Below are 27375 nucleotides of genomic sequence, written 5' to 3' on the forward strand. Positions count from 1 at the left end.
TCTGGCTAGGGAGGCCCTACTAGTAGCTCTTGGGGTCACTGAGGTACTCAAGCCCCACCACCACGACAAGGTGCAGGTACCATTAAGTGGGGGACACTCATTTTATTTTTATTTTTAACAGGTGTGGGTGGAATTCTTGTCATGGGTCTTGGTATCATCATTAGTGGGGTCTTCATTCTACGTGTGAAGCCTAATGCAAGGTTTGTTGCTGCGTGGATTGCCTTCACAGCTGTCGTGTATGCTATTGGTAAGTGAAAATAATAGAAGTATTTGTGAATTGTTCTGCTTGTTGTATATTTCATTATTCAAATATTATTAATGGGATTGAATGCGATGCTTTTGGTGAAATATTTAGCTCGAGTCCCTTGCGCTCTTCCCCGTCACTCCAGTCGCATTATATAAAATCTTGAATATCTTTGGTTTATCTTATCATATGACATGGATCACTTTTTGTAGCAAAACAAAAATGTCAGTAACTTGATCTGCTTTGATCACTGAAATCCACTTTAATAAAACATTTAATTTTAGACTTCACAGATATTGTAGTGCACTATAAATTTAATAGTTTATTTTATTTTATGTGGTCCTGGAAGTCATCTGTTTTTGTAATTTTTGAAGAAAGACTTAAACTTAGAACTTCCATATAAAAACTTTCAAGTAATTGGGAGTCCATACAGGCATCATATAAATGAGCCAAAACCGTGGTGGTATAACCGTTCCATGTACCAGTATCAATGGTTAGGTGTGGTTAAAATTTAGTTATTAGGTTTACATTTTTGTATGTTGTGTTGATAATTATGAATAACCAGTGCAAATGAGACAACTAAGTGCGTTGACTAACCAATCCTGATTGCCCTATCATCATCTTATTCTTGTTAAACTTTTCCTACACAAAAGCTTTGTTTTCTGGCCAGGATAGCTCGGTCAGTCACTCACGTGACAGGCTACAGGCAGAACGACCAGTGTTCAATTCCTGGCAAGAGCAGAGATATATCTCTTCTCCGCTGCATCAGTGCGGCCTACCCAACTTCCTATCCAGTGTTTAATTGGGGCCCTTTCCTCAAGGTTAAAGTCTGCTGGAGCATGGAGCTGTCTACTCACATCCATTCAGTGGTTCAGTTAAGAATGCTAGGAGAATTTTCTGCACTCCCCTACATTTTACATTTTTGATGGTAAGTTTCAGAGACATGCTTAAAGTTTGGTTTTATTTTTCCTACAGGAATGGGAATCTTAATGTTGATTGGATGTCCAATGAAGGATTTTGCTGGACTGCATACAACTCCTTCAGGGTAAGAATTGCTACCATAAAGTCTATCTGAAATGTTATTAGCTTAATTTTTAATGCTATATAATTGAGGTTTTCCATTTAGATGCGTAGTAACTCTGCTTCCACACTGTTGAGTATAACTAGCTTTTGGTTTCAAAGTCAACCTGTTGGTACGATACTCAGAGGTTTTAAAATTATTCACGTGAGCTCATCGTTAGACCCTGCCCTGACTCGAATTAGTCCAGTTATCGTAAGATTTATTTTTAAGATTATCAAATAATAATTTGTGCATCTTTTGTCTTCCTGTGCATACTGTACATTCCACCTGTCTTATCTTTATTGAGTTATTCACCTAAATAATAGATGGAGAATATTGTGTATTAAAATGCTCCTCATTCTGTAATTTAATCCATTTACATTTTGATTCACATCTCTTAGGTGCAAATGATATTCTCATTGACAATGTTGTTCATCCGGATTGTGACGCCATGTGAAATTGTAGGTAGATACTATTATTTCAGAGTAAACATTCTGTCTCTGTCTTCAGTGCTGATATTTTCTCCTCCTCTCAAGCACTGTACATATATACAAGAAAATGGAGCATAACCGTTTTCACGTCGTTGATTGTATTCTGCTTTCAGACTGACAACTTTCGAGCTTGATTGCAACGCAACTTGCAATTGTGACAGGAATAAGTTCAGTCCGATATGCGGTCGAGACAAAAGCACGTACTTCTCTGCATGTCATGCTGGATGTCAAAACATCACCTTAGTAGATGGAAAAATAGTTTCGGTGAGTTTGTATTCTTTCTTTTCATAGATTAGTTGACTTTTGTTACACACTAGCTTTTGTTTTATTTTTTATTGTTGTGATTGGGTGAGACTGTGTCTCTGTGGAACTGCGGCCATTAATGGACCCTTCGTGCATCCCCAGTATGATACACGAGTGATTATGGAGCAGTGGTGGAATGATTTTGAAGGACTTTGAAATAGACCTCGCCACTTTGTCAACCACAAATGAACTGCCTTGGGAGTAAAGCCAGGCCTTTTGGTGGGAAGCCAGCGAGTAACCACCTGTGTTATGGCATGATGAGCTCTCGGGTTTATAAGAGCGATGCTCATCCCGAGTTATTCATATAATAAAAATGAATTTACCAATAATTAACTGATTGAACTGTTGCCACACCTGTGTTTTGTAACTGAATTTTGCCAGAAGATACTATTCTTCACGTTGAGTCACATATTTCAGGGTGTCTGAACTCGTAGTTATTTATTTCTGTGTCAGGCCATAGACACTGCAGGAATGAAAGTTCTACATTCTCTTGAGTCGGCAATGCAAAAGTGTCGAAACGTTGCTCCATCCATACATACCCTTGGTCTCTCATTTTTGTTGGATTAATACTCCTGGAATATTCTTGGGATATGGGAACTTTTCATTGTTCTTAAATATCTCAATACTTTTGTATTAATATCGACTTTTTTCATTTCGTTTCACATAAATGGACTGTGTTTATTATCTTATAATCAAGATTCAGCCTCTGATTTCAGATGACACTTTTTTTGCTTCTGTTTTGCTTTTTTTATTTAGTCTTTTTTTGTCACTGATTAAAAATAATATACCTTATGTTGCCGTAACCTTTGACTTTAAACAGCCTTTCCTCCCATACTTTCATAAGGTACAATATATATTTTTGAAGTTATGTAACTTCATATTCAAATTATTGTCCTTAGTACAGTCTGAAATATAATATAATGAATTTAAATTTATTGTCTTTTTATTGTTTATAAGTTTTAGCTTTAACAAGGCATTTTCATCTGAAAGCTGATATAAATTTCTATCACTATAAATAGATGGAATTTTTTAATTATAAATTTACATTTTTAGCGTGAAATCTTATCTTCGTTCTGTTGTGTCCAGTATTCAGAATGCGTATGCATGCAAAGCAGCAGTGCCAACATGTCACAGATTGGAAAAGAACCCTCTGGAAATGCTACAATTGGATACTGTGACCTGGAATGTGATAACTTTATCTGGTACATCATCCTCTTCTCCATATTTGTCTTCATCCACTCAACATCAGAGGTTGGAAGTATGCTGCTGATTTTACGATGTGTTGACCCCAGGGACAAGGCTATGGCCCTTGGCCTCATACAGTTTGCTATTGGGTTATTTGGTAAGTACTTAACATCAGAGTTGTTTGGTACTTTCAGAACAGGATTGGAATGAAGAACTGAAACATGCATTTTCCAGTTATGTTCTTTCAATATCTCATACCTCATTAGCCTTGATGTATATTTTTTGCTGATATGGCTCTGTTTACCATATTCCAAGTCTTCTTCTGCCATTATTGGACCAGAGGAGAACTGAATTGTCCAGAACACAATATATGCAGAACCTGGAGATCTGATGTATCACATGAATGTAGTTTAGTTTTGGGTGAATAGGTATTATGACAGCTAATGTACACGTGCTCTGATGATAAAAAAGTAGTCTTTATTTACTTAAACTACATATAATTTCTATGAACTGTGGTCTGTAGGATAAAAGTGTGCAGACAGTTGTTTTATTGTATTTATGAAATTATTCAATTAAATATCCTTTCGCCAGGGTGGGTATGCTTTTCTGTATCTTCTCTCATACTTTTTATTCTCGCCCATGGTTGTTTATTAATGTTTTTTGCTTTTGTTGTTGTTCCTCCGCTCTACAACGTGGTTGTGGGTTTTCGCCGCCTACGTTTTGGAGGTTTCTTGGTCTTTTTTTGTTTTGTAGGTATCTTATTGTCAACAGAGAGTAACTTTTTGCACCACAATATCCTTAATTTTACTATTTTCTTTTGGAGTGTTTATACTGTCAGGTGTAGCATCTGATCTCACACTTTACCCCCTTCTTGTTTGTTTGAATACACTATTGAAATGTTATCTGTACTTACATCTCTCTTAGTCCATATCTAAATTTCGTTCAAAACAGAAATGTGCTTGTCGTTTTTGTGTCAGTGCCACTGCTTCAGCTGTGTAACATTTAATTACATTTTAAATTTAAAGCACTGTTTAACCCCCATTTTTCCCTCAGGTAATGTCCCATGTCCAATTGTGTATGGTGCAGTAGTAGATTCTGCATGTCTGGTATGGGAGATGGCATCTGGAGAAAGAGGCGCTTGCAGGCTCTATGATGCTGATGTCTTCCGAAGATTTTATCACGGTGAGTTATTAACAAAATTTAGGAAATTTGTCATGCTGTAGAGACCATTCTGCATGCCATGAAGTAGAGTTCCTTTTAATATGATTATAAGCATAATAAAAATAATTTTGTTCTTTGGCGTATATTCCACTGAGATGTCGGTAGCTCTGTAGAAAGTAGACATATTAAGAATCATGGCAGACAGAACGTTATCTAAATGATAATAAGTAGTAACTGAGGAAACAAGAATTTTAATGTGAGATTTGAGGTTTTTATGGCAGTGAGGATGATGATATTCTTCTCGGTTTTGGCTCTGTGTGGACTGGTCAGACTTTTAAAGAGAAAAAACTTGCTTCAAGTTACTGGTCATTAAGGATTCTGTATGAGAGGATAGTTCTTTATAACCGCTCTGAAATTCTACTAGATGTGGCAATTGGAAGGTAAGTTTACAGGGCATTTACCCTAATGTGATTCAGTGAGTCTTCAGTCACTTTAAGACACAAATATTTGGTGAATGTGCCATAAATAATCAATGAAATTACCAGATATTATTGTGTAAAAGTGAGATGGTCTGGGCATGAGGCATGGGAAGGTGAGAAATGTATATAAAATTTTGGTTTTAAAGCCTGAAGAGAAGATACCACGTGGAAGACATAGGTATAGATGGGAAAATAATATTGAAATGGATCTTTGAGAAACAGGTTGGGACATGGTAACAAATCATCTTCTCCTTCTTCTATGGCTGTCCGGTCCATATTCGGTACATGGCCTCTTCAATTCTCCTCTTCCATTCGGTCTGTCTGTCCGAGGGTGAGGTTTTGAAACATCTTCATTTTTACGGTGCAAGGTTGTTAGCCTTGCGACCAACCCCCAACCTGTCTTAGTCTGACCTCTCCCCCTCGACCAGTCTGGCTAGGGAGGCCCTACCAGTAGCTATGCTACCGCCAGCATAGCTCTTGGGGTCACTGAGGTACTAAGCCCCACCACCACGACAAGGTGCAGGTACCATTAAGCAAGAGTAACAAATCGTCAGGTTTCATAAAAGAAGAGTCTCTTGACTTGCTGAGCATTCTGTTGTCATATTAATAGCATAAGTGATTACTGTTTAGTAATGTGTATTTATTTCAACAGGCACTACCGGAGCTATTCTTCTCTGTGCGTTCTTCATGGACATAATTGTATGGTACAAAGCAGGCAGCATTAATTTTGTGGATGATCAGGTTCCTCCACAAGAGGAGGAACTGAATCCTATTGCTGGTAAAGTTCGATCAGAAACCAGCGTATGACATAGTGACGTGGCTTTGCCATGTGACGTAAACAAATACTGACACATTAGCATTGCGACATGGAACCATTGTTCAGTGCAGTGAATATGAAGACTGATTATAACCCCCTCCAGTTCTCAACAGCGGATCTTACAACAAATTAGGTATGTAATAGGTTCAATAGCAACTGCAACTGCTGTTTTCTCCAGATTCTGTGAGAGAGAAACTGGGAATTTTCTCTACAACATTGAATATGTAACTATTTGAAACTTTATAATTGTATACCTTGTTCTTAAAACGATTTTTATCAACAGTTACAATAGTATAATTAATCTATGTTGCCTTGGAATACACATAAAATTTTAAAGCTCAATATGGGGGTTGGTATGCAATTGTGGGAAGCTTTGGTGTGTTTTTAATGTTCCACTGTGTAGTCTGGAATTGTTTTATAGATTACAGAAAGAATACACTGTTATTTTTTGTTGTGAGAGAAGTCATTGAGGTCATATGGTTACCTGTCAGCTTTTGACCCTTGCAGTGTTTGTAGTCCCATTTGATTATGTTGTGATCTGATATAATTGAAGTATTTCTTAAATTTGATAGTCTCTTTTATTTCATAATAATCTGAAAGTGACTGAACATTGCAATTGAGGAGATATTCCTGTTCATGTTCAGGAGGACCCAGATCCTATTTTCATCCTGGTGGGGGATTTTCATGGCTTTTCCCATTCCCTCAAGCAAAAAATGGGGTAATGTTGTTCACGACACTTGGCATCTGCACACCATAGCTCATTATGGCTTGGTTTGTGCATTTGGATGGCAAAACAGGTAGTTGCTGATCACACCATATTTTCTGTAGTGGTGTTTCATCCACTGTTATACATGCACACTTCTCATACTGTGCAGCCATATTAATGAGCAGAGCATGTCATACTAACCTCCCTTCTTCTTGGTCCTCCTCCTGTATGAAGCCAAGGTGAATGCTGTAGACAATATTGTGCCATCTTATTATACAGTAACCTACATGCTTGAAAAACATCACAAAATAGCCTAATAATTAATGTCATTACCATTTTAACCCATATCAGGTATCTGTCATGGCTTGTATGTTCATTTGTTAGTATGGTACTCATAGAAATTTTGTGTCTGCTGCTTTTAATCTGCTTATTTCTCTAATCCAAGTGCCTGGTAATGTAACAAAAAAAGAATGGTTGATGAGTTACTGAAAATAATTTTTATGATATTGGCATGGCAGCAATTTGCTACATGTTTTGGTAATCACAGCAAAATATAACACTGTATTCTTGGGAGTAAATATATTATTTTAGTGTGAATGTGTACAGCTGAGAATGCAGAATTGATTTAGAAACTATGTAAAGACCATGGTGACACTGACACCATGGTTGTGACATGTTAGTCACTTGAAACTGTGGTAGAGTTACCATATATAAACCATAGGTATAATTAGTTATTATGTGGTGCATTTGCTGTTACAGTAACTGTCATTTTGAGGTTACAGTAAGGAATTTATTCATATTAACAAATGGGTAATGGTTACAGGATCTTGTAATATAGAGTGATTATATATTTTGGGTTTGGTAGGGATCCATAATTGTTTGAAACAACTGATATGTCCAGGGTTTGACACTTTTCAGTCATTGAAGAATGTTTTATTGATACAAATATTTTGAACCATTTTTAGCTTACTTTTCATATTTATAGGAAAAGATAAGCTTATAATATTTTCATATCAGTGTGTGCATGTATCTCTTCTCTCTGCCAACAATATTTGAACCAACTGATGGTCTTTTATTAAACTTCGTATGAATAGCTACCAACAGTGATAATTTTTAATTCTCTGTCATCAGTAATATCAACATGACAGCCATGTTTCCTTTTGAGGTGGGAATCACACTAGCTCCACTTCATATATGGTTCCAAAATGTTACATGGTAGTTGATCTTTAAAATATATGTAGCTCATAATTTTTTTCCCCCCGTTGAATATAAAACAAAATACTGACCATGTAAATTCTGTGTGTAGGTTTGGGTGTGCAGTTGGTAATGAGTCATTTTTGCTAGGCCAGTGAAATATATGTATATGGGTCATAAACATACTTAAAAATTTTATATGAAACATTTTTCACGTCAACGTTTGAAAACATGATTTTGTGAAAAATTAAAGTTGTATTTAGCAAATGTAATTTAGAATTTGTTCTTGTAGAAATTAAAAATTATATACAGCAATGGATCATTGAATTGTGTTTTAATTGTCTCAGTTCTTGCTTTAAATATTTGATGGCAAATGGGCATTAAAGTAATTTGCTGAAATTACTGTTTCTGAAATTTGGTATGAGGTGTGTTGTGGAATGGACAATTCCAAATATTTTTGTGCCTTCCCTTTTAACTCTTTGACTTCTTCATTGTTTAAGCACTGAAGAGTTCTATTTTGATTTTTTTAATGCATATATCAACATTGTAGGTATTTTGCATGTCTTTGGTGAAATTCTTTTACTTTCAGTTAAATAATATTATCTGTTATTGTTTTGACATTCTGAAGAACATATACATTTTTAACATGAAGTTCTAGAAATTCTTTCCTTGAGATGCTTCAGTCTCATATTAAGGCTAACAAGCGTAATAAATTAATTACTTTACAAGTGAATTATTTATTTCTGTATGTAATTTGAATGTTATTAATATTGACTCCATTAATTTTGTCAGATATTGTCTGAGTTTTACACTGTTGCAGTGTTTAATTCTTCACATATGAAGAATTCCTAGCTCCAAAAATTTGTTAATTATCATTAAATTGAAAAATAAATTTATGTTTTTAATGTCTGTCATGTTATTTTAGGTAGGTGTTGAAGCTCACATGATGTTGAGTATGAGGATGGCTGTCTTAGAAGACAGCAATCTTCTTGTTTCAGATTCTACAAAAGAGAAAACATGTTTGATTTATCACTGCATTATGTTTCAGGACTTCATTTTTTCTTGTAAAACAGAAATTCAAATTTCCATCATGTTGATGTTATTGATAGGGAAATGAAAGTACAAAGGAAATAGAATGATATCTAGTACAAACTTCATGTAAATATGTCAGTTGGTTTAAAAGTTAAGGGGAACAGAAACATGGACACAAGGACATGATGATAACATGTGCCTATTTTTTGTTATAAAATATGTTGATTTACGCAGGTTTTGTAACATTATGAATTGTTCGTATAATTTTCCATGTTTTAAAATTCAAGTGTTCTACCTCAGAGACTCAAATGTCATGGGTATTGATTTTGAAATTCTGGTTACTGTACAGTAGACTGAAATCTTTACCTATTTGTAGGATGCTCCAATATGATGGTAGTGCTATGATGTATCACAGAGTATTGGATGCATCTTTTTCTGTATAAATTGTACCAGGATTGTATTCTTAGTACTTTTTGTTTAAGCCTTCTAAAGAAGGACTGTGCCCCATGAGTTCATCATCTTGGGGTAAGACACTATACTCTTGTGGTAAAAGTCTTGGGTTTGAGACTTACTGGATGCAGTGTGCATTTTATACACCTCTGACTAGGAATCAAGCTTTGGAGAATGTGATGCCCCCTTTGGCGCATCCGTCATCATCACTTTTATCAAGTATTAGAATGAACATACTGTGCCAAATAAGTGCTTCCACTTCAGAAGTGGAGTCCTTCATTCTTTCCAGTTATGTAGATGCCAGATGTGTTAAAAGACCATAAATGAATGTATTAATGCTTCTTGACTTTGGGGTCTCATTACATGTACCATCTGCTAAATAAAAATTAACTGAAAACATTTAGTGAAAGAAAAATTTGATTTTAAAACATCATAGGGTAAAGGCATAGTTCATCTGTCCCTCAGTACCACTCTGTGTAGGTTTATACAGGGAATAAAGGCGAATATTTGTGCATAATGAAAACTAATTTATTATCCAGCACCATGAATAGGCTAAAACACTAAAATCATGATAGTGTGGTGCACTCTTACTCCTGTTTAGTGTTATAATATGGCAGAATGGCTGTCAGCATTGTGTCATAGTATAAATATTTTATATTATTTTGTTCACCATAGTGACTTACAAAGACTAGAAAAAGATAAACAGAGAGGGAGAAATGCAGAGTGTGGTACTTCTGGTTATAATAAAATATAACAGATGGTATAGGCATTAAAATAAATTCTGTGCTGCATCCAATTATATACCCAGACTAACACAGTGTAGACAGTGCACATAACCCAAGAAGATGCAGACTCATTTGTAAAAACACAGACTATTGTTAAAATGAAGGTAAAATCCTGGTATAATCTCTCACTAGTCTAACAGAAAGGTCACTGAAAGATTATGTAGGTGCCTTGATAAGCTGTCATTGTATACAGAGTTAATATTACATCTTTGTAAATGAAAAATTAATAATATTAAGGACAGTAGTTCATAGAGAATAATACTTGGCATATTTGTTATGTGAGAAGTGGCTTTGAAATTGTTGACATTGTAGCAAGAATGTCACAAAAAATAAATTCAAATGTTTTAAAATTAATTTTCTACTGAAATGAACTGAAAACTCTGAAGTCTGAAGCTGTAAATGGTATGGTATTGTCTGACTGATATTTCTTACAAAAAATATTCATAATTTTAGTTATTGTTAATAAATATGAAAGAGATTTAATTATTAAGTGAGTCAGCTGATAATTTTAGGACAAGCCAAGACAGTTGAAAATACTGTTAGAAAAATTGTATAAAAATGAAGGTTAAGAATTGATATTAAGTAATCCCATGAAATTTAAGTAAACTGCTTCATACTTGAAGTGTGGGGGTTTCTGACAACGGTTGTAATACGCAAAATGTTCTTTTGGACTCTGCCCATTATCTAAATTATAAAACCTTGTTTTGGAACCTGTCTGTTGGTTTTCTGTCCTCTTCCCCCCTTTTTTTATTTTGAGGACAGAAGCAAAACCCAGCTTCTGATAAGCTGTTTTATTGCCTTGTAATTTAGATGATGGACAAAGTCCAAAAGAACAATTTTACATACTTCTCAACCTCTTCTTCTGCATCTAATTTATATATATATATGTTAAGAGATTGCAACATACAGCATATTTGATTTCAGACTTTCAATCCAAGCTGATCTGCTCCTACTGGAAATTTATGGTGATTACATTATGTTGTGTAGAGGTGGTTTACAAACATTTTGAATATATTTACTGTTAAATCCGCAAGGTTATGTGGCAGACCTTGTCCACATACTTACAATACTTGACAGTAGTTCAGTATGTACACTCAGGTCTGCTAATCAGAACTTGAACATATCTATTTCTCCACTGAATGACACCAGACATATGCTGTTCATTTTACACGGAAGATAAAAAATGATAAGGTCTCTGAAAGACTGGCAAACCAGCTGGCACAACATGGTGCTGTCACCCAGAATTTCCAGACAGCCTCAGTGAACTGGTATAAAACACGAGGACTTAATCAAGTCTTTAGTTTGTCATGAAACAATGAAGTGTCTGTTGCATTGGTCCAACATGCATGTAGCTTGTGAACGTTACACACTATTCTTCTTCTCTGTAGCCAGCAGTAGATGTACTGTCCACAGATCACGAGAAAAACCCTGCTGATTGAAGTTGTTTCTGGTGCGGTGCAGGGGGAATGTTTACTATCAAATGGACTACAGGGCTGCTATTGGTAGGAAGTGTGATACATCAGAGTTTTACACTACTACACTCAGACTGAAAACATCAAGCAGTTGAGATTAGCGTGTATTGAATGCCTTTTAATGTGTTCTGTGGGTGTTGTGATAATATTCTAGATTAAATCACTGTGTCACTGTAAGGTAATCTTAAAGCTGTACCCATTAGAACACATGAAAGCCTGTTGTCTGTTGTTCGTTCAGTGGTTGTGGAACGAATGCTTTTAGGATGGGTCGTCACTCACCGCGAAATCTTGCGCATGCGCGTGTATCGAAGTCCTAGCAGGGATTTTCTCCTGGTCTGTGGACTGTACTTATATACAGGAAACATTAACACTGTAAATGGAATTTTAATTTGAAAATAATATAAATAAAATTTATTACTAATTTTGTACTGGTAGCACCTGAAAATATTTACAAAAATTGTTCTGCTGCTTCTATAGGGAAATTTACTGGATCAGATTACACTTATTGAATTCTATGGCAGTACTTCTTACTGAAAATAGTATGCATTTTCCTTTCCTATCAACCATTGAAGACAGTGATTAGCTTTTATCATTCCAAGAATCTGTGTTGTGGTTTTGCCATGGTGTACTGTAGCAGTGTTTTTCAACCTTTCCAAGTGTTGGCACTCTAAAACAAATTTCATTACCTCACATAATGCCCAAGTATGTATTAGTTTAAAACTGTGTATATGGATGCATATGTTTTGAGGATGAACTATGTTCATATTATTATTCATGCTTTAATAGAATTTAATTTGTATGATTTTTTCTTATATGCATGAAACCCTATATGAAAATGTGAATGAATAACATTTTAGGATGAGTAGTAAATGATGAGAGTGGCAGACAAAATATTAGGATTAAAAACTGATATTATAGAAAATCATTGTGTTACAGATATAAAGTAATGCAGTATGGAAAATGTGGAGACAGTATACAATTTTAAGAGCAGCACAGACCAATAAATGACAAAGCACAGATGAACAAGATCTCGTTATTACCATAGTCTATGAACTGTTGTAAAATGTGGAAATCTGTATGGATTCAAAGTGTCTCTGCACACCCATTGAGAAATACTTCATGCTTGTCACGATATTTCTGAGGCTAGCCATCCAGGGTATTTGGGGGGAAGTTCTAGCATATAAGGCACCTTGCTGCCCCCTTATCCTTTCCATCTTCCCTTCCCCACTTACTGAGACATAGCCCAGACTTACAGATATTTTGCACCTGATATATTGTTTGAATCCAGGTTTGTCTGCTGAGACATTTTTACATGGATGTATCTGCTAAATAATTTCAGAGTAGATGGAAAATGTAAAGTTTGTTAAGATCAGAATATGGTCTTTAAAATCTGCTGTGCAGCAAGCAAGACATCTATTTTTAGAAATGTTACTTCTGCTCTAACAACTTCTTTGTTTTTGTTATTGTATCCTGCAATATCCTCAGTATAAGAAGTTATTGATCACACAAAAGAAAATATGAGTTATTTTAAAAATTAAACTCAAACTACAAAGTAAAAATGTGGTTCTTAAAGTTTGTTATGAAGGCAACACTTGAAAAATGTTGCATTTGTTATATGCTAATAAGTTTATTACACACAATCATAATGGAGAACTTTGTTAATATCATATATACAAATGTGTTGTCATATTTGAGTACTTATTTAGTGGCATGAATTCTTCATACCATACTCCATTTGTATTTGTGAAGTTCTGGTTTTGAATATCTGCTCAGAGACTAGTTAGTCATCTTCATTTGATTAGTTTAAACCTAACCTTAACCTTTTCTGGCTCCAAATGCTTATTTTTTTTTACATGTCTTTCTGGGTCTTCTTAAATCACTTCTCTCTTTTGGTGTGTTCTTTAATATTCTTTTCATATCTTTCGTCTTGCATCTTTTAAATATTGTCAGTCCATTTGCGAGTTACATTTTTTATTCTCTGATTCATTTCAAGTATATTTTTTACACCTTTTAAACATTTTTTATTGATTTCTTTCAGTTTATTTAACAGTGCTCAGGAGATATAGCATTGAATTATAGGATGATTAATGAAGAATTGACAAGGATGTGGAAGGAAGCGGTTGTGGCCTGTTTATGTTATTGTACTAGAATTTATATGCAGGAACTGAGGAATTTTACAAAAACTCTAACATAAGATAGCTAATCTCTGGGCTACAATTTGAACCTTTAATCTTCCAAATGCAAGGGAGGAGTTCTAATCAGTGGGCCATTACTGTCACTCATGTCTTCATTTTGTTTGTCTTTTAACTGCACCCCATCAGGAACAGATGCAAATAAAATTATTACAATTTCAGAAAGTTTCAGTACCATATCACTTACTGTCAGTCATTAAAATTGTAGTTTATAGTACATGACGTTAGTTCAATATTTTCCTAATGAGTAGCAATGTTAAATATCTGTGGTTCTTATACAGTTTAAAATTATTTTATGAAATGCATGTACATATGCAACAAATAGTCGCAGATCGCTAAATTAGCATAGCTATGGATGACCATTAGTCTTGATAGGTATTTGATTACAGAATTTATTGAGGGGGATCATTAAATAGTTTTATATATTAGTGTAAGTCAGAAAAACACTAACCTTAATCTTTATCACATGGGAATATGGAATTTGAACCCCTGTACTGCAGTGCTGCAGCCAGACTTTAACCATGGGGTTAATGGTTTAGTGGTATGCTACTGTGATGCACATAAACCACAAAGCTCAGTTGATAGAGGTTAATGTAATTTAAGTGACTGAAGTTACTCAGGCATTTTCTTTTTGTGTATATGACTGCAGGTAGAATATAATTAAGGGCATCGTGAGTTGATTAACAAAGCATCTGATGCTTTTCAATGTTGGTTGAACAACATAAAGTTGGCATAAGAGAGTGGTTGACGGCAATTGCAAATATGAAGTTAGGGAATTTCAGGATGCACCTTATCTATACTGTGAGGCCTGTACAATATTCTAACAGTCTTGTAGATATGTTATTTTGACTTTTATAAATTTAAATGATTCATAAACTACTTAGTGTCATATTCTCCACTTGAAATGTACATTTTCAGCAAGAGAAGTAAATTGATGTGCATTTCCTTGCTTGATGGTTGTTTCTTTAGTTTGAACAGTTTTACTTTGTTTTATTTTAACATACCTGAAGTTGGACTAAATTTTAGTTATGTGTACATTAGCAGTGCCCATTTTTCTATTATTTTTTTTGAGAGAAGTAGAGTAGTATATGTATTTGACAGGAACATTTACTATGTAGTCCTAGAGTTGTCTTTTAAGAGGAATTTTTTGTATTTATCATCTTTTTTATGATGTGCCATCGTACAAGTTTTTAGACACCCCAATGCCTGTTTCTTTTCTTTTTCTTCTTTTTTTTTAAATAATAAATTGGTAGTTTTTCTGGAGTCATCTCTCCAAAGGAACATTTTTTCTATTACTGTTTTCTTCTGCACATCATTTTGGAGAAATGCACCATTGTAGAAGTTCTTGGACACCCTAGTGCCTAGTAGACAAAAGTATATAATATTCCGTGGGGTTGTTTCTCTTTTTTTTCTGTTATCAACAGTTCAGACAAGGACAGTAAATGCAAATAAAAGAAAAGTGTTGTGTGTCCCAATTGAATATTGTTGAGACTTGCTATATTACAATATTTGGCTTAATAACCACATTAATGTAACAATGTTATGACCTTTGAAATATATACACTGAATGTTATTTTCTTCTTTTTATAGCATTTTTAAAATTCTTTTGTGTATATAAAATAGCTTTTTTCATAAAGCAGAATTTTAAATTTAGTGTATATAAATATATTGCAGCATATAGTACAGATTAGGATAAAAATGTTTCTTACCAGAAATAAACATACCATATCACTCTCTTATGTCACTTCAGTCTTCATATAATTTAAAGTGGTAGAGAGATACAAAGTAATTTTAAAGGTGTACCTTTACAATATGTTGTTAATATAAATTTACTACTGTTTTATACACTCAAGTTTGTGTTGTCTACTGCATGTAAAATTCAGTATAAAATGAGATATGAATATGTATACTTCAAATAGCATTCTTGCAGCATTATGTACAGATTTTAAAATTAATGCATTAATGCATGAATGTGTTGCATGTTTCTGTGATTTTTGATAAGAAAACACTGTTTTAACAATGACAAATATATTGTTTATAATTGAAATTTATTTAGTCTCTGTAATTTTAGTATCTTTAGATGAAAGTATGTATGACATACTATATGCTTGCCATAAAACATGTGTTTAAGATTGGTTTTGCTTTCATTTTGTTCTTGTAATGTTACAAACTGTTCCATGCCTGCTGAAATGGGAACAGTAAAGTTTTGTTTATCTTGAGAAACTGATCTTTCCGGATATCTCGTTGTGGCATCAACTGAGAGGCCTACACAGAAACGTCGTCATTGGTGTCTTTCCGTGACTCATATTTCAAATGATGCAGTTGTACCTTCCTTGTTTGAATATGTAATATTTGAAATTAATGTTGCCCAATGTTGGTTTTTACATGTCCTCATGCTGTAGTACACTTTGTGAGCCCATCCATGTCTGCAATGGTTTTCCTACAGGCATAGGCAACTTGCATTACCATGGGTTCTGGCTGTTGTGCAACGCTGGGACCAGGGTCCTCAACAAATACCCTGGATCACATCAGCACAACAGTGACCTCAGATAACATTGTGTGAGAATGACCAAAGGTGCAACAGTGACCTCAGACCATATTAATGCAACAATGACCTACATTATGTGGCATGAAAAAAACATTTCAAATCTTATTTTGTTATTGAATATTTTAAACATGAAAATAGTAAAATTTAGAATAGTTTAATACTTTAAGATGTCTATATGGGATGCATGGATCCATGCGTGAGTAATGTTTAATGTTTCACATTGTAAGAGAGGCCTTTGTAACATCACTTCCAAACCTGATTTTGAAGAAAAGCTTTCTTTACAGGGTTGTTTTATATTTCTATGAATTTGTGCCATCCGGATATATGATACTGTAGATATGGATGTTAGCTATATTCATTGCTCTATTACCTTTATCTCGTAAGTGCAGCATCGTAGCTTTGTTTCATATTTGATATGAAGAATTGTTCATTGTTTCTATAGACTGAGTAAGTTTAATTACAAAGAATAAATGGTTGGCCTCTGTTTATTAAAATTAATTTCTTAAATCAGTTTTATGCCCATATTTACTTTTAAACAGTTCAGAAATATTAATAGATTATTTTGTAAAATTTAGAATTAGTCTGGAGAGCAACCAACACAGTTTACACCAAAGATGATTTGTTTCCATCTTGGGAGGAATATACTTGAAGCTTTAGGCTTACTGAAAATATTAGGAAGACATAGCAGCACTTCTGTAGAAGACCTTTGTATTTTAAATTGTTTTTAGTTTTGAAATTCTGATGGTTCTTTTTGTAAATATGCAAGAAGTTAAGGTGTTATTTAGAATGGCAGATGTAACAAATGAATGAGTTGAGTTGAGCTGCTTGTAAGCCAGTTTTTATATTGGCAAGTATCATGGCTTCATTCTAAGTACCATAACATTGCTTCATAATGAACTTAGCTCTGTTGTGTTTCTATTACAATAACATATTTTTATCCAAGTAGAGTCAAAAGGTCTTAAATACTGATTTGTTCATGGATTTAGGTTTATGAGTTATATTGGTAGGAAGACAGAAGAACTATGTGATATTAAATCTTCCAGCAGTTTCTACCATCCCATAAAGAAGCTAAGATTCATAAAAATTAAATGGTCTTGGCCACTTTATACTGCAGTAGCCATGCTTCCGTTGTGTGAGGGGGCAGGTTACCTATGCATTTATGTTTCATTTGCTTGTCACTGAATAATATCATGCAAGACATTGGCAATCTTCAAAAGATTTCAGCTTGAAACAAATAAAAATTCTCTCCATTGCCATCCTCTGTGTTGTATCATAGAAAACCTGTTCAGATATTTAATAAGATTCCTATTTCAGGTTAATTGTTGCCTGGAAATACAAAGTGTGGGACACAACACAGCATTTGTGTGAACCACCAATACAGGCTGAGTGACAGTAGCAGGAATGTGAAAGAGATGCTACATAATAAACAATGCATTCCATTTGCTTACCAGGATTGATTATAAATAATATTTAAAAAATTTACAAGAAAGCATGACACATTTCCAAAACATAATTCTCTGGCTAGAAAAGTACTCATGTTTTAGTCAGAATCAAACTAAATTCACAATTAAATTTGTTGGCAAAATATTGAATAATTTATTATAAAGAATATTTTGCATGTAGTAGCTACTGCAGTGCAGTCATAATCGACAAAATATTTAAGTCACAGAATTTGATAATTTTAAATGTTCAAGGAACATTTCAGAAACATGAAGTATTTTCAGATCCATTTTCTCCATAAATATGCTGTAACTCTCATCAATAGGATAGCAGTGTTTAGTACTGCCATGTCAAAGCCTACAATTGGACACAATCCTCCATCTGACTTGGCATTTCCAAAGAATCTTTCCAGTTGCAGGGCCTTATAATGAATTTCATGATGAATAATTGTTAGCCCCATGCCCAACCCACAAGCTTTAGGACCACCTCCTATCAGCTGTCAATACTGTTGAGTTTATTCACAGTTACCATCCATATCTGGAGATCACATTTATCAGTGAACTGAGGGTCTGATATACCATCATGACAGAGGATCCAGTAGAAACGGGAAATGCGATTTGAAACACAGATATATAATCTAGGGAAGTGGTCCCCAACCTTTTTGTGCCTACAGGCACATTTGAGACTTTATGAGATCGTGGCGGGCACCAACCAATTAACAAAGCCAAATTTTCTTTTCTCTTTACAAATAAGATATGGACACCAAATAATACACAAAACAACATGACGTTTAATGATACAAGAAACCATGCAATCAAAAATACGTACTTTTATAAGTACAATTATTATTACTCAAGTGGGAAGTTAGTGTGATGTTTGGCGCTACATTTCATCAGCCAGTTTTTTCAAATTTGGGAGTGTAGGATGACGTTGCTGCTCGCAAACATTCGTCAAGATGGGCATCAGTAAGTCGAGATCTGTGCTTTGATCTTATAATGTTCGTGGTTGAACAGCCTTCATTATTCAGTATAACCTCTTTCCGTAACAACGTGGGCACCCAAAAAAAGCCTTGGCGGTCGCCGCGTTGGGGACCACTGAGCTAAGGTTCAGGTATCACCAGACTGCAAGATGTACACACATGAAAGAGTACAAAGTCATCAGTGAGCAATTATCCTTTTAAGCTCTTATTTTATGGGATTCCTTTTTATGATTGAAGGAAACCAACACTGCAGTGGGCAATAATAAATTGTACGGAAATTTTAAACGGATGCATAAAAAACTTGAAACTGATTACACAAAAGGCCTTTTAGTTAAGTTCTTGTACAAATTAATGTTACCTCATATTGAACTTTTAATACACCATAAAATTGTTCCCAATTGTGCTAAAACTGTATCATAATTATTACTGTGCTGACATTCTTTAGTTGTTATTTTTGTAATGTAATCAAAATAGCCTCCAATGTAAAATAATAAAGTTAAGAACCTTTTTGTAACTCAGTCTACTTCTATAAAAAAATAGACAAAGCTTTGCGAATGAATTGTGTTGTTATTCATTTTAACATCTTGTTTCTTGTACTACTATTTTACTGTAGACACTAATTGTTAGTGCACATAAAATTTGTACTGATCTTGCCACAGTTTTATAAAAATATATTCAAGGTCTGAGATTTTATACACATTATATATTAATGTTTGAAATATGCAAAAAATAAGTTTCCTATTTGAACATTTACATTTGAAAGTCAGTCTTTGACAAATAATGTTGTTAATCTTATTTCCATTCGTGGTTGATGACACTGCATTGTGGTAGACTGGTTTTCTGACACTGTAGAGACCTTAGCTGTCTATAAAGCTGCAGATAAGCTCATTATACCAATGTGACGAAAACTATGGATGGAAATGACTTTTATATGCTTCAGAATCAGTCAGAGAGAGGTGCGGAGGAGTGATCAATATGACATCATATACACGATGAATATGAAAATGTATGTAATGATTAGATATATATATATATATATATATATGTAACAAAATCCTATTTAAATGTATATAATAATAGTGTTTAATACATTCGTTGATATATATTTAGTTTTTAGAGTAGTGGCAAGAAGAACAAAGTTCTGCATTTGCTCCTTATGTGTATGGTGCATCCAGCATTAAGAATATACTGTGCCATTTTTTGGGCTGTTTGTAATGATGCCACATATAAAAGTCAAACCCTCCCCCTTTTCAGAATTGGCTGTAATTAGTTGCTTTTTCTCGAAAGACAGTAATGAAAGTAGTTTAAAATTTACATATTTAATGGACTTGACAAATCATGTGGATAGAATGACCAACAGTAGATTCCCAAAGGCAATTTTGAAATACCACCCTGCTGGGAAAAGATCTCTCGGCCGACCTCAGAAGAAATGGACGGAAAATACAAGACCGTAACAGGCCTCGCGGCCTAATACGGGAAAGGATGATGATGATATTTAATGGAAGTGTTATTTTTGCTGTGGTGATGATACTGATAATTTTGATAATACATATGCTAAATGTAACAGCTTTGCCTAAAGTTGCCGGTTTTCTTTACTAATACATGTGGTCAATCCATTGTGATCCAAAAGATGGCAAAGTGTGTTAGATTTTCTTTGCTGTCATGCTGCAGTGAAATGTGTGTTGACAGAGAATGGCTGCTGCTGCTTCTGCAAAGTTTACAAGCTTTCAGGTGCTTAGAACCACTAGTCCACACTTTTTTGCAACCCTGTTGATGAAAGAGCAAGTCCCTTAATGTTTCAGAGCTCATAGTACAGGAATATGTTGTAATATATATATTTTTAACATTCAATTCACAAAATGGATAATATGAAGAGGGACTTCGATTCATTTTGTTTTACCTGTTTCAATGCCATGTTTATTTCATTGTTACAACATTGCACACATTATGTTATTTGCATTGAATTTTGTTTCTTAAGTCTCTTTTGTTATATTATAGGTACTGTCTTGTTTAAATATTTAGATATGCAAAGCAGATCTGAATGCAAGAATGAATAACCAATGAATGTGATAATATATAACGAAATTGAATTTGGCATGTACATGTGTGTGTGCACGCGCATGTTAACAGAGAAGAATAGAATAAGTAACTGTATCAGTGACATGTATATAAAATGTTGTAGATAGCACTTAGAAGCAATTGTATAGTTGCTTATGTAACTGTATATGTACCCTTGATTTGTCAGATAATATACAGTAACTGAATATCTTTTGTAGAATTAAGTGAGTATTTTAATTTAGTTTCTTTCTTAATATAGAATTATACTCCCAAATCCCATGTTCCTATAAATCTTGTATATATCTTACCTCTGTTAATTTTTTTGAGAAGTTACAGGATCCACAAAAGAGAAGAAGGAAAAGTATTTGAAGAGTAAAAAGATAGGTACATAAGGCATTGACAGTCACTTTATTCCATACTTGTTTAACGATCCTGAACTTAACATTTGTGCCACAAATGTTAAGTTTGAGGTATCATGAAGGTATTTATATCAAATAATATACTGTGCCAGCCAGCCAGTCAGCATTAAGTCCATATAGCAGGACTTCTCGAGTGACAGAAAGTCATTTTGTTAGCAGAACTGAAGCCTACCATATTCAAGTTTTTGCAAGAAAGGGGAGTGACCTTTTAACTTGACAATTGTGACTTGCAAGTTTTGAGGTTAAGTTTAGATTAATTTCATGTTCAGACCAGGATGTCCAACTTGTGCCAAACTTGTAATATCGATTCTAAAGAAGAAGGGAATTCGAGGTATTTTTAAGTTTCATTCATCAACGATACTAACCTTTTTACGGAGCCAAAGTTGCATGTTCACCGGTAGTCTCACGTTCGACGAGAGAACAGTTGCGGGTGAAAAGGATCATAGTGACATGCCAAGTTATAGCAGCGGTTAGTACAAATATATTTTCCTGGTGTTTTGTGTGTGTGTGAAAGATATTTTTAATACAATACAGAGTGAAGTTGCACTCTATATCGCTGTTAAAATCAGTGCAATAAGAAGACGAAACCAGCAAAACAAGTTTGCTCCTGTAGGCAGCGTGGTTGAAGACCTTCTTGCTCCAACATGGCGCAACCGAGATATTCATGTACAAGCAAGTTTAAGAAAATGTAAGATATACGAGAAGTGTAGCAGCTACGATATATCTTAATGTTAAAGTAAATAGAGCTTTATTTTCGAATAACGAAGTCCACCTCTAGTGTTAAACCAACCCGTATGATGTATTTGAACCGGATACTTGTTTTATAGAAGTAATTGATAGAATGCTCGGGGAATTTTATTAATTCTTGATGGAAATCAACTATTGATTGAAATGTGTATAAAACAGACCAATTTTATGAAGTGTGCTTTTCAGATTCATTTCTGTGAAAATACTTAGATTTTTTTAAGGTTATGGCATTGATCGTGCTAATTGTCTTTGGCCAAACAGCTCTGTATGGTGGAGTTTTGTTAGTTAATCTGGTGTGTTAGATTTAGATGTAAGCCTATGTTCTGTATAATGTTCATACAGTATGACGACCGTATTCTTGATCAGTTTTTTCAGAGGTTTGGTAGTGATAGAGTAACTGCAATTTTTAGGTGCTTACCTGTTTCGTGAAGATAAGCAGTGTGTTGTTCGTTGAACTGACATTCTAAAATACAATGTTGAATACCGTATAGTGTACCGAATTAAAATACGGGGTATCAGGAAGATGTATACACACGTTCGAAACTAAATTGACCCTCCACCATTTTGCGTATCTGAATCGTTGAAAAAGATATTGCGCTCCCATCTGTTAAGTGTAGGAACACCACCCCCCCCCCCCCGCTCGTAAACACAACACACCAGGATCAGTAACAAAGTTAATATTGTGTACTATAATGTGTATACGTATTTTTGGGACCCAAGGATTTTAGTGCGCACAGGTTGTATTGACAGTGACCAGAAATTTGATTCTATTTGAAGCCGTGCTTCCACCAGTCTCCAATTTTTCCAAATGTTTGATTTGTTGGCTACTGGTGTAAGTGTGACGTGCTGTAGTCGCGTTGAAAATTAATTGCAAGTTTAAGAGGCCTATTATACTTCAGCATCAGTTGTAAAATCGCTATAATATGCTTAACTTTTTTAGAATCTTCGCACAACGGGATATAAGAATATTAAAACAATGCGCTCATATTTTTTTCATTGTAGGTTTGTGCACTGCATGCTGGTTATAGCTTGATATTAACAGATTAGAAATCTAAACGTTGTGGACATTAAATTCTGGAACAAGATTAAGATTTCAAATACTACGCCTACATTTGAGACCATTTAAAACTTGAACAAGAATGTTGAAAATATTTATGATATACTGACAAAATAAATTTGTTCGGAAAGAATATATATTAAAACTATCCAAAGACATGGTACTGACAGCGTATTTTATGACTGATTATTTGGTTGTTTAATGACTCCTTCTTAACTTCATATGTTATAGTCTGTTCGTAGGATGACTGAGTGGTGAATTGGAAAGTATGTGGAAGGGATCTGTCGTGGCCTGATTTAATGGCTGTCTTATTATTTATATGGTAAATCTGAAAGGAAAATTAATGGAAAACTTGTGTGTGGATAGACAGTTACAGGTTTTGGTTTCAAGCACTATATTTTAAGAATACAAACTAGGAACCCTATCCACTTCACTACGACGTTCGGTGTGAAAGTAAAACGTACATTGAACGGAAGTTGTCGTAATGGAATAAGTGATTAACAGACGTGTGATTCTCGATATCTGTTTATTCTGTATTATCTTCGACAAGAAGACGTTTTATGATAATATACAAGTACACACACTTAATTCAAAGGATAAATTAGACGAAGCATGTGTAACCGTTCACATAGAAATTAATGAGGGCTAACCTCTGAATAAAACAAAAAGATATATATTTCCATATCTGAAATTTCAGAGAGAATCTTCTGAGTATCTTTCCGTTGTGTCTGCGTTGCCTATCCTGTGTAGACACCAGGGTAATATCCAGGATACCCTCCACTGGGATATCCTCCGTTGGGATATTCTCCTCTGCCAGGGTAACCTCCAGGATACCCTCCACTGGGATATCCTCCGTTGGGATATTCTCCTCTGCCAGGGTAACCTCCTTGGTTTGACTGTGGCACATTGAAAACCTCCACCTCATTGTCGACTGGAACTCCGCCAGGAATCTTGCCTCCATCTGCACCTGACACTGGACCTTCATCTTCATCGCCGCAAGGATTCGGTCTTGTCTCTGGATACACAGGATTTTCTCCTGAGAAAATATCACAGGTGGGAGGAGCGGTCAGAAAGCGCATATCTTGAAGCGACTAGCGGAATCTTCGTTAAGGTTAATACATTGTCCATGTACAACTCGTAAATTATTTTATACGTAAGATATGAAGTTCTCACGGGGCTGATGGTGGGCTTCTAGGTTAGGCCGTGTAGTCTTGTAGGTGATTAACAATGTTCGTCAGGCACTTCAACTCCGATGATGGAGAGAAAGCTTTCCTCCAAAATGTTGATAGCCACCTACAAGACTTTACAGCACTACAGCCCACAAAATCAGAAAATATATATTTCTATATAGTCTGCCGTAGAGACGTGAAACTTTATCATACCGTGGTTTCGATCTCAATGTCCTATTTCTTTTCAAATATCGTTTTATTTCCGTCTCTGTCTCGTCTTAAATTACATATCTGTGACCTTACAGACGTTGCATCAGCTGTTTCCACTTTTTAAATATTAACCTCTTTTACTTTGATATGGTCAGTACAGTGTATCTGCTGATCACAAAATTGCCTCATAAATGCAATGTGTATAATCGACACTACCTTTATTAGCGAGGAGGAACACGTATGTCGTTGTGAAATAGCGATTCTGTTAGTACCTAAATATTCTAGAGTTAAATTCTCTGTTAATGTAACATGACTCTTAACTTTAACCTACTTTTTCGTGAAAATATTTTTATTATGATTTGTTATAATGTTTCCAAGCCAAGCAATTAGAGAGTCATGTGAAAACATGAGACAGTTGTTAACATTTACTTTATTTAAAGCAATCACTGTTGATACAGATGTAATGTCGTAAGATTTGCTCGTATACAAATATGCAAAAAAATAAATAACGTTGTAATGACATGAAATCAGTTACATATTACGAGGAAACTCTTCGACCTTTTTTTCTTCTGCCCTCCGCAAAGATACGAATAGCCAATGCGGGCCGCGGTAATTAAAAGGTTGCCGACCGTTGTTCTATACTCGAACTTTGGAAAGTTAAAGAAAATTTGAGATTGCATAAAACACTGCAATAGGCCTGTATTGTGTATTATGAATCGCTGATATTTATACATGAAGCCTAGATCTAATGTACTGACAAGTTATCGCAAAATAAATTCGTACAAGGAACAAAACATGAGTAAACAGGTTTCCACCACAAAGAATGACACGGTATTATATTGATAAATAATGTGATACAAAGCTTACCAGCTGCTCCAGGGTATCCAGGGTATCCGCCGTTTGCACCTGCAGGGTAGTATCCACTACCTCCTGGGTAGTAACCACCTAATGTGTACACAACGCTTCCAGGATTTACGCCATTGCTATTGTAACCAAAATTAAATTTTGAATTCTTTGACTCGGCTGTCTGCTTGTTCGTGGACTCGCTAGTGCTGGCTCCTAAATGCAGAAAGAGAATGAATGAATGAATAAATAAATAAATAAATAAATAAAAAGGGAGTACGAAAGAAAAATAGACGAAGAAGAGAAAAAACACGCAAGAAATAAAAGGGAATAAAGAATAAAAGGAAGAATAGGAGCTCTTCTGTCTCCAGCACATACCTTTTACCTCTGCGTGTAGTAGCACGGATGCCACGAGTGGCAAAACCAGGATCACAGCCAGATGATGCCTCATGGTGTTCGACCGAACCCTGTGATACGGATTGTAAGAAGCCTCCATATATATATAAGTGGGCTTGGCATCATACATCCAATTAAAGTGGACCAAGTTCTTTGGTATCAGTTACATACTTTTCAAATTACCCAGGAAATTCTCGTGTTTCGTAAGCATCGGTTGATTTCCGAGCACTCCCGCGAAGTATAATAGTTTCCTAGTATGTGGAGAACTCATGACTGGTCTAACCCCGTCAAAATAAGTTAGAAACGTTGGACATTTCCGGAGGAACTGGCATTACCATGACTCAGACTTTGTGAAGTTCCATGCCCTAATGACGTAACGAATTTTGGGGTTGTGTTATTAAAACAAATTGGTGGAACTGTCTTTGGTCGTGTTTAAAGACATTCTGACGGCATTTATTTGTTGTTGAGGAAAATCACTAATTCGTCAGTCGGTCTGACTGTAATATCGAGGTGTATTTTAAGAAAAAGGTAGGTGTAAAAGCACTACTAAGTTTGGTAAATGTAAAATACTTATTGTTATATATTCGCACCATGTTACAAGATGTCTGTCCATGACCTAGATTCAGACTTTATTCCCGAGACTCATTACCTGCCTGTTTCAGGAAAATAAATTTAAGAAATTATGAAGTTCTGCGTTACATACTCTTCAAGTTGTGATCTGTTTCTAAAACAGTAATCGTTCGTAATTCCACGATGGTGTGTTTGTCAGGGATAAAAGGCTTTTGAAACTGCACTTAGATCATTTAGTATAGAAACATCAATCGATAAAAATGTACAACTGAGATTTTTTGTACCGATAGCAGTTCACGAACTACAGATTGATAAATGCTGTGTCAGGGAACTACTGCTATTTCCAGGTAGTTTAACATATGGTGGATGTAGTGTGAAATAGGCGTGTCTGTGTTCCTGGAATCATTATTATATCCTTTGTTCTGGTAATGTGTTTACCCGGCTAAAAGGTTTTTCCATCAGCATTGTGTGCGCGTATGACCTCCTAATGATTATAGTCGAAAAACGCCGTTAAATAACCTAAGAATAAATCAACTTACCAAATTTAAATTTCGTAGTAGGATTTTAGATTGTCACTGCGGCTAGTATGAATATGGTTGTCTTCTGGGTTGCAACGTCGCGTAGTCTGGTGGAGAGAAAATACCTCTGAAACGTCGTTAAACATTTATCAGACTACACGGCAATACAAACACGAAGACAGCCATCTTAAATTTTTAAATTTTACCTTTTAATGGAAGTGTTCTATGGGTTCCGGCTTCCGTTATGTTTCAGGGTAAATGCTAACCTCATTGCGCCATTTCCTGGTTTCAGTCTCTAAGACTAATTCCAAGACATCACTTTGAAACATGCTACAAGCGCCAACTTCCAACTCTTTTTCTACTCATTCAACGGTAAATAATCTCTGTGGTTAATACACTGTGAGGAAATATGTAAGAACTTCATAAAGTCCTACAGTTCGGTGACCGCTGGATGGCGTTTCGAAATTTCAGAAAATCAATGGGTGGGGGGAATGTTTACTAGTCGTGACTACGCCGATATTAGTGTCTCGGATTGATTGCGTCATCATGTGGTAGATGAGATTCATGGGTTTCAGGTAAATGACCAATTTCCTTGATTCATACTAACACTTTCCAAATAGGAGGTTCCATTAACGTCATTGTAATTTCCGTCAATCTGTTGTTTATATTCTTATAACGCGTATTGCAGAACATTTATCCGCCTCGCGTTCTTGTGAGCGTCACGAGGAAGTTTGCGTACACGCTTATACGTTTTAATAGAGACACAACGCCTTAAGTGTGTTATGACCATTCTGCGTTTTATAGGATGCTAATAACATTTGTATCTTATACAGCATCGTGAATAATGCAC

At 35.0% G+C, this 27375-nt stretch overlaps 3 protein-coding genes across 5 annotated transcripts in view; 2 read left to right on the plus strand and 1 right to left on the minus strand.

Moving 5' to 3' along the window:
* Nucleotides 1–20820, plus strand: part of Oatp74D (Organic anion transporting polypeptide 74D) — a 139261-nt gene extending 118441 nt beyond the window's left edge. For all 3 annotated transcript variants that reach the window (XM_022075529.2, XM_022075530.2, XM_022075528.2), the window contains exons 6-11: nt 122–247; nt 1220–1289; nt 1909–2059; nt 3185–3440; nt 4337–4465; nt 5576–20820. In XM_022075529.2, the coding sequence (XP_021931221.1) occupies nt 122–247; nt 1220–1289; nt 1909–2059; nt 3185–3440; nt 4337–4465; nt 5576–5730 (887 nt within the window). In that variant the 3' untranslated portion in view covers nt 5731–20820. The remainder of the gene's footprint in view (nt 1–121; nt 248–1219; nt 1290–1908; nt 2060–3184; nt 3441–4336; nt 4466–5575) is intronic.
* A 580-nt stretch (nt 20821–21400) lies between these two features.
* Nucleotides 21401–27375, plus strand: part of Asap (ArfGAP domain of ASAP) — a 180350-nt gene continuing 174375 nt past the window's right edge. Inside the window, exon 1 of the mRNA XM_022075557.2 lies at nt 21401–21703. The gene's annotated coding sequence lies outside the window, so the exon portion shown is untranslated. The remainder of the gene's footprint in view (nt 21704–27375) is intronic.
* On the minus strand, nt 23329–25630 carry LOC110835379 (uncharacterized). The gene is made up of 3 exons (XM_022075534.2): nt 25420–25630; nt 25066–25257; nt 23329–23855 (listed from the first exon to the last, which is right to left on the minus strand). The coding sequence occupies exons 1-3, from the start codon at nt 25565–25567 to the stop codon at nt 23557–23559; spliced, it is 639 nt and encodes a 212-aa protein (XP_021931226.2). The 5' UTR covers nt 25568–25630; the 3' UTR covers nt 23329–23556.

Source organism: Zootermopsis nevadensis, unplaced genomic scaffold (assembly GCF_977971745.1).
Source record: "Zootermopsis nevadensis isolate Lab colony 2312 unplaced genomic scaffold, Znev_1.0 Znev_ptg000020l, whole genome shotgun sequence".
NCBI classification, from domain to species: Eukaryota; Metazoa; Arthropoda; class Insecta; order Blattodea; family Termopsidae; genus Zootermopsis; species Zootermopsis nevadensis.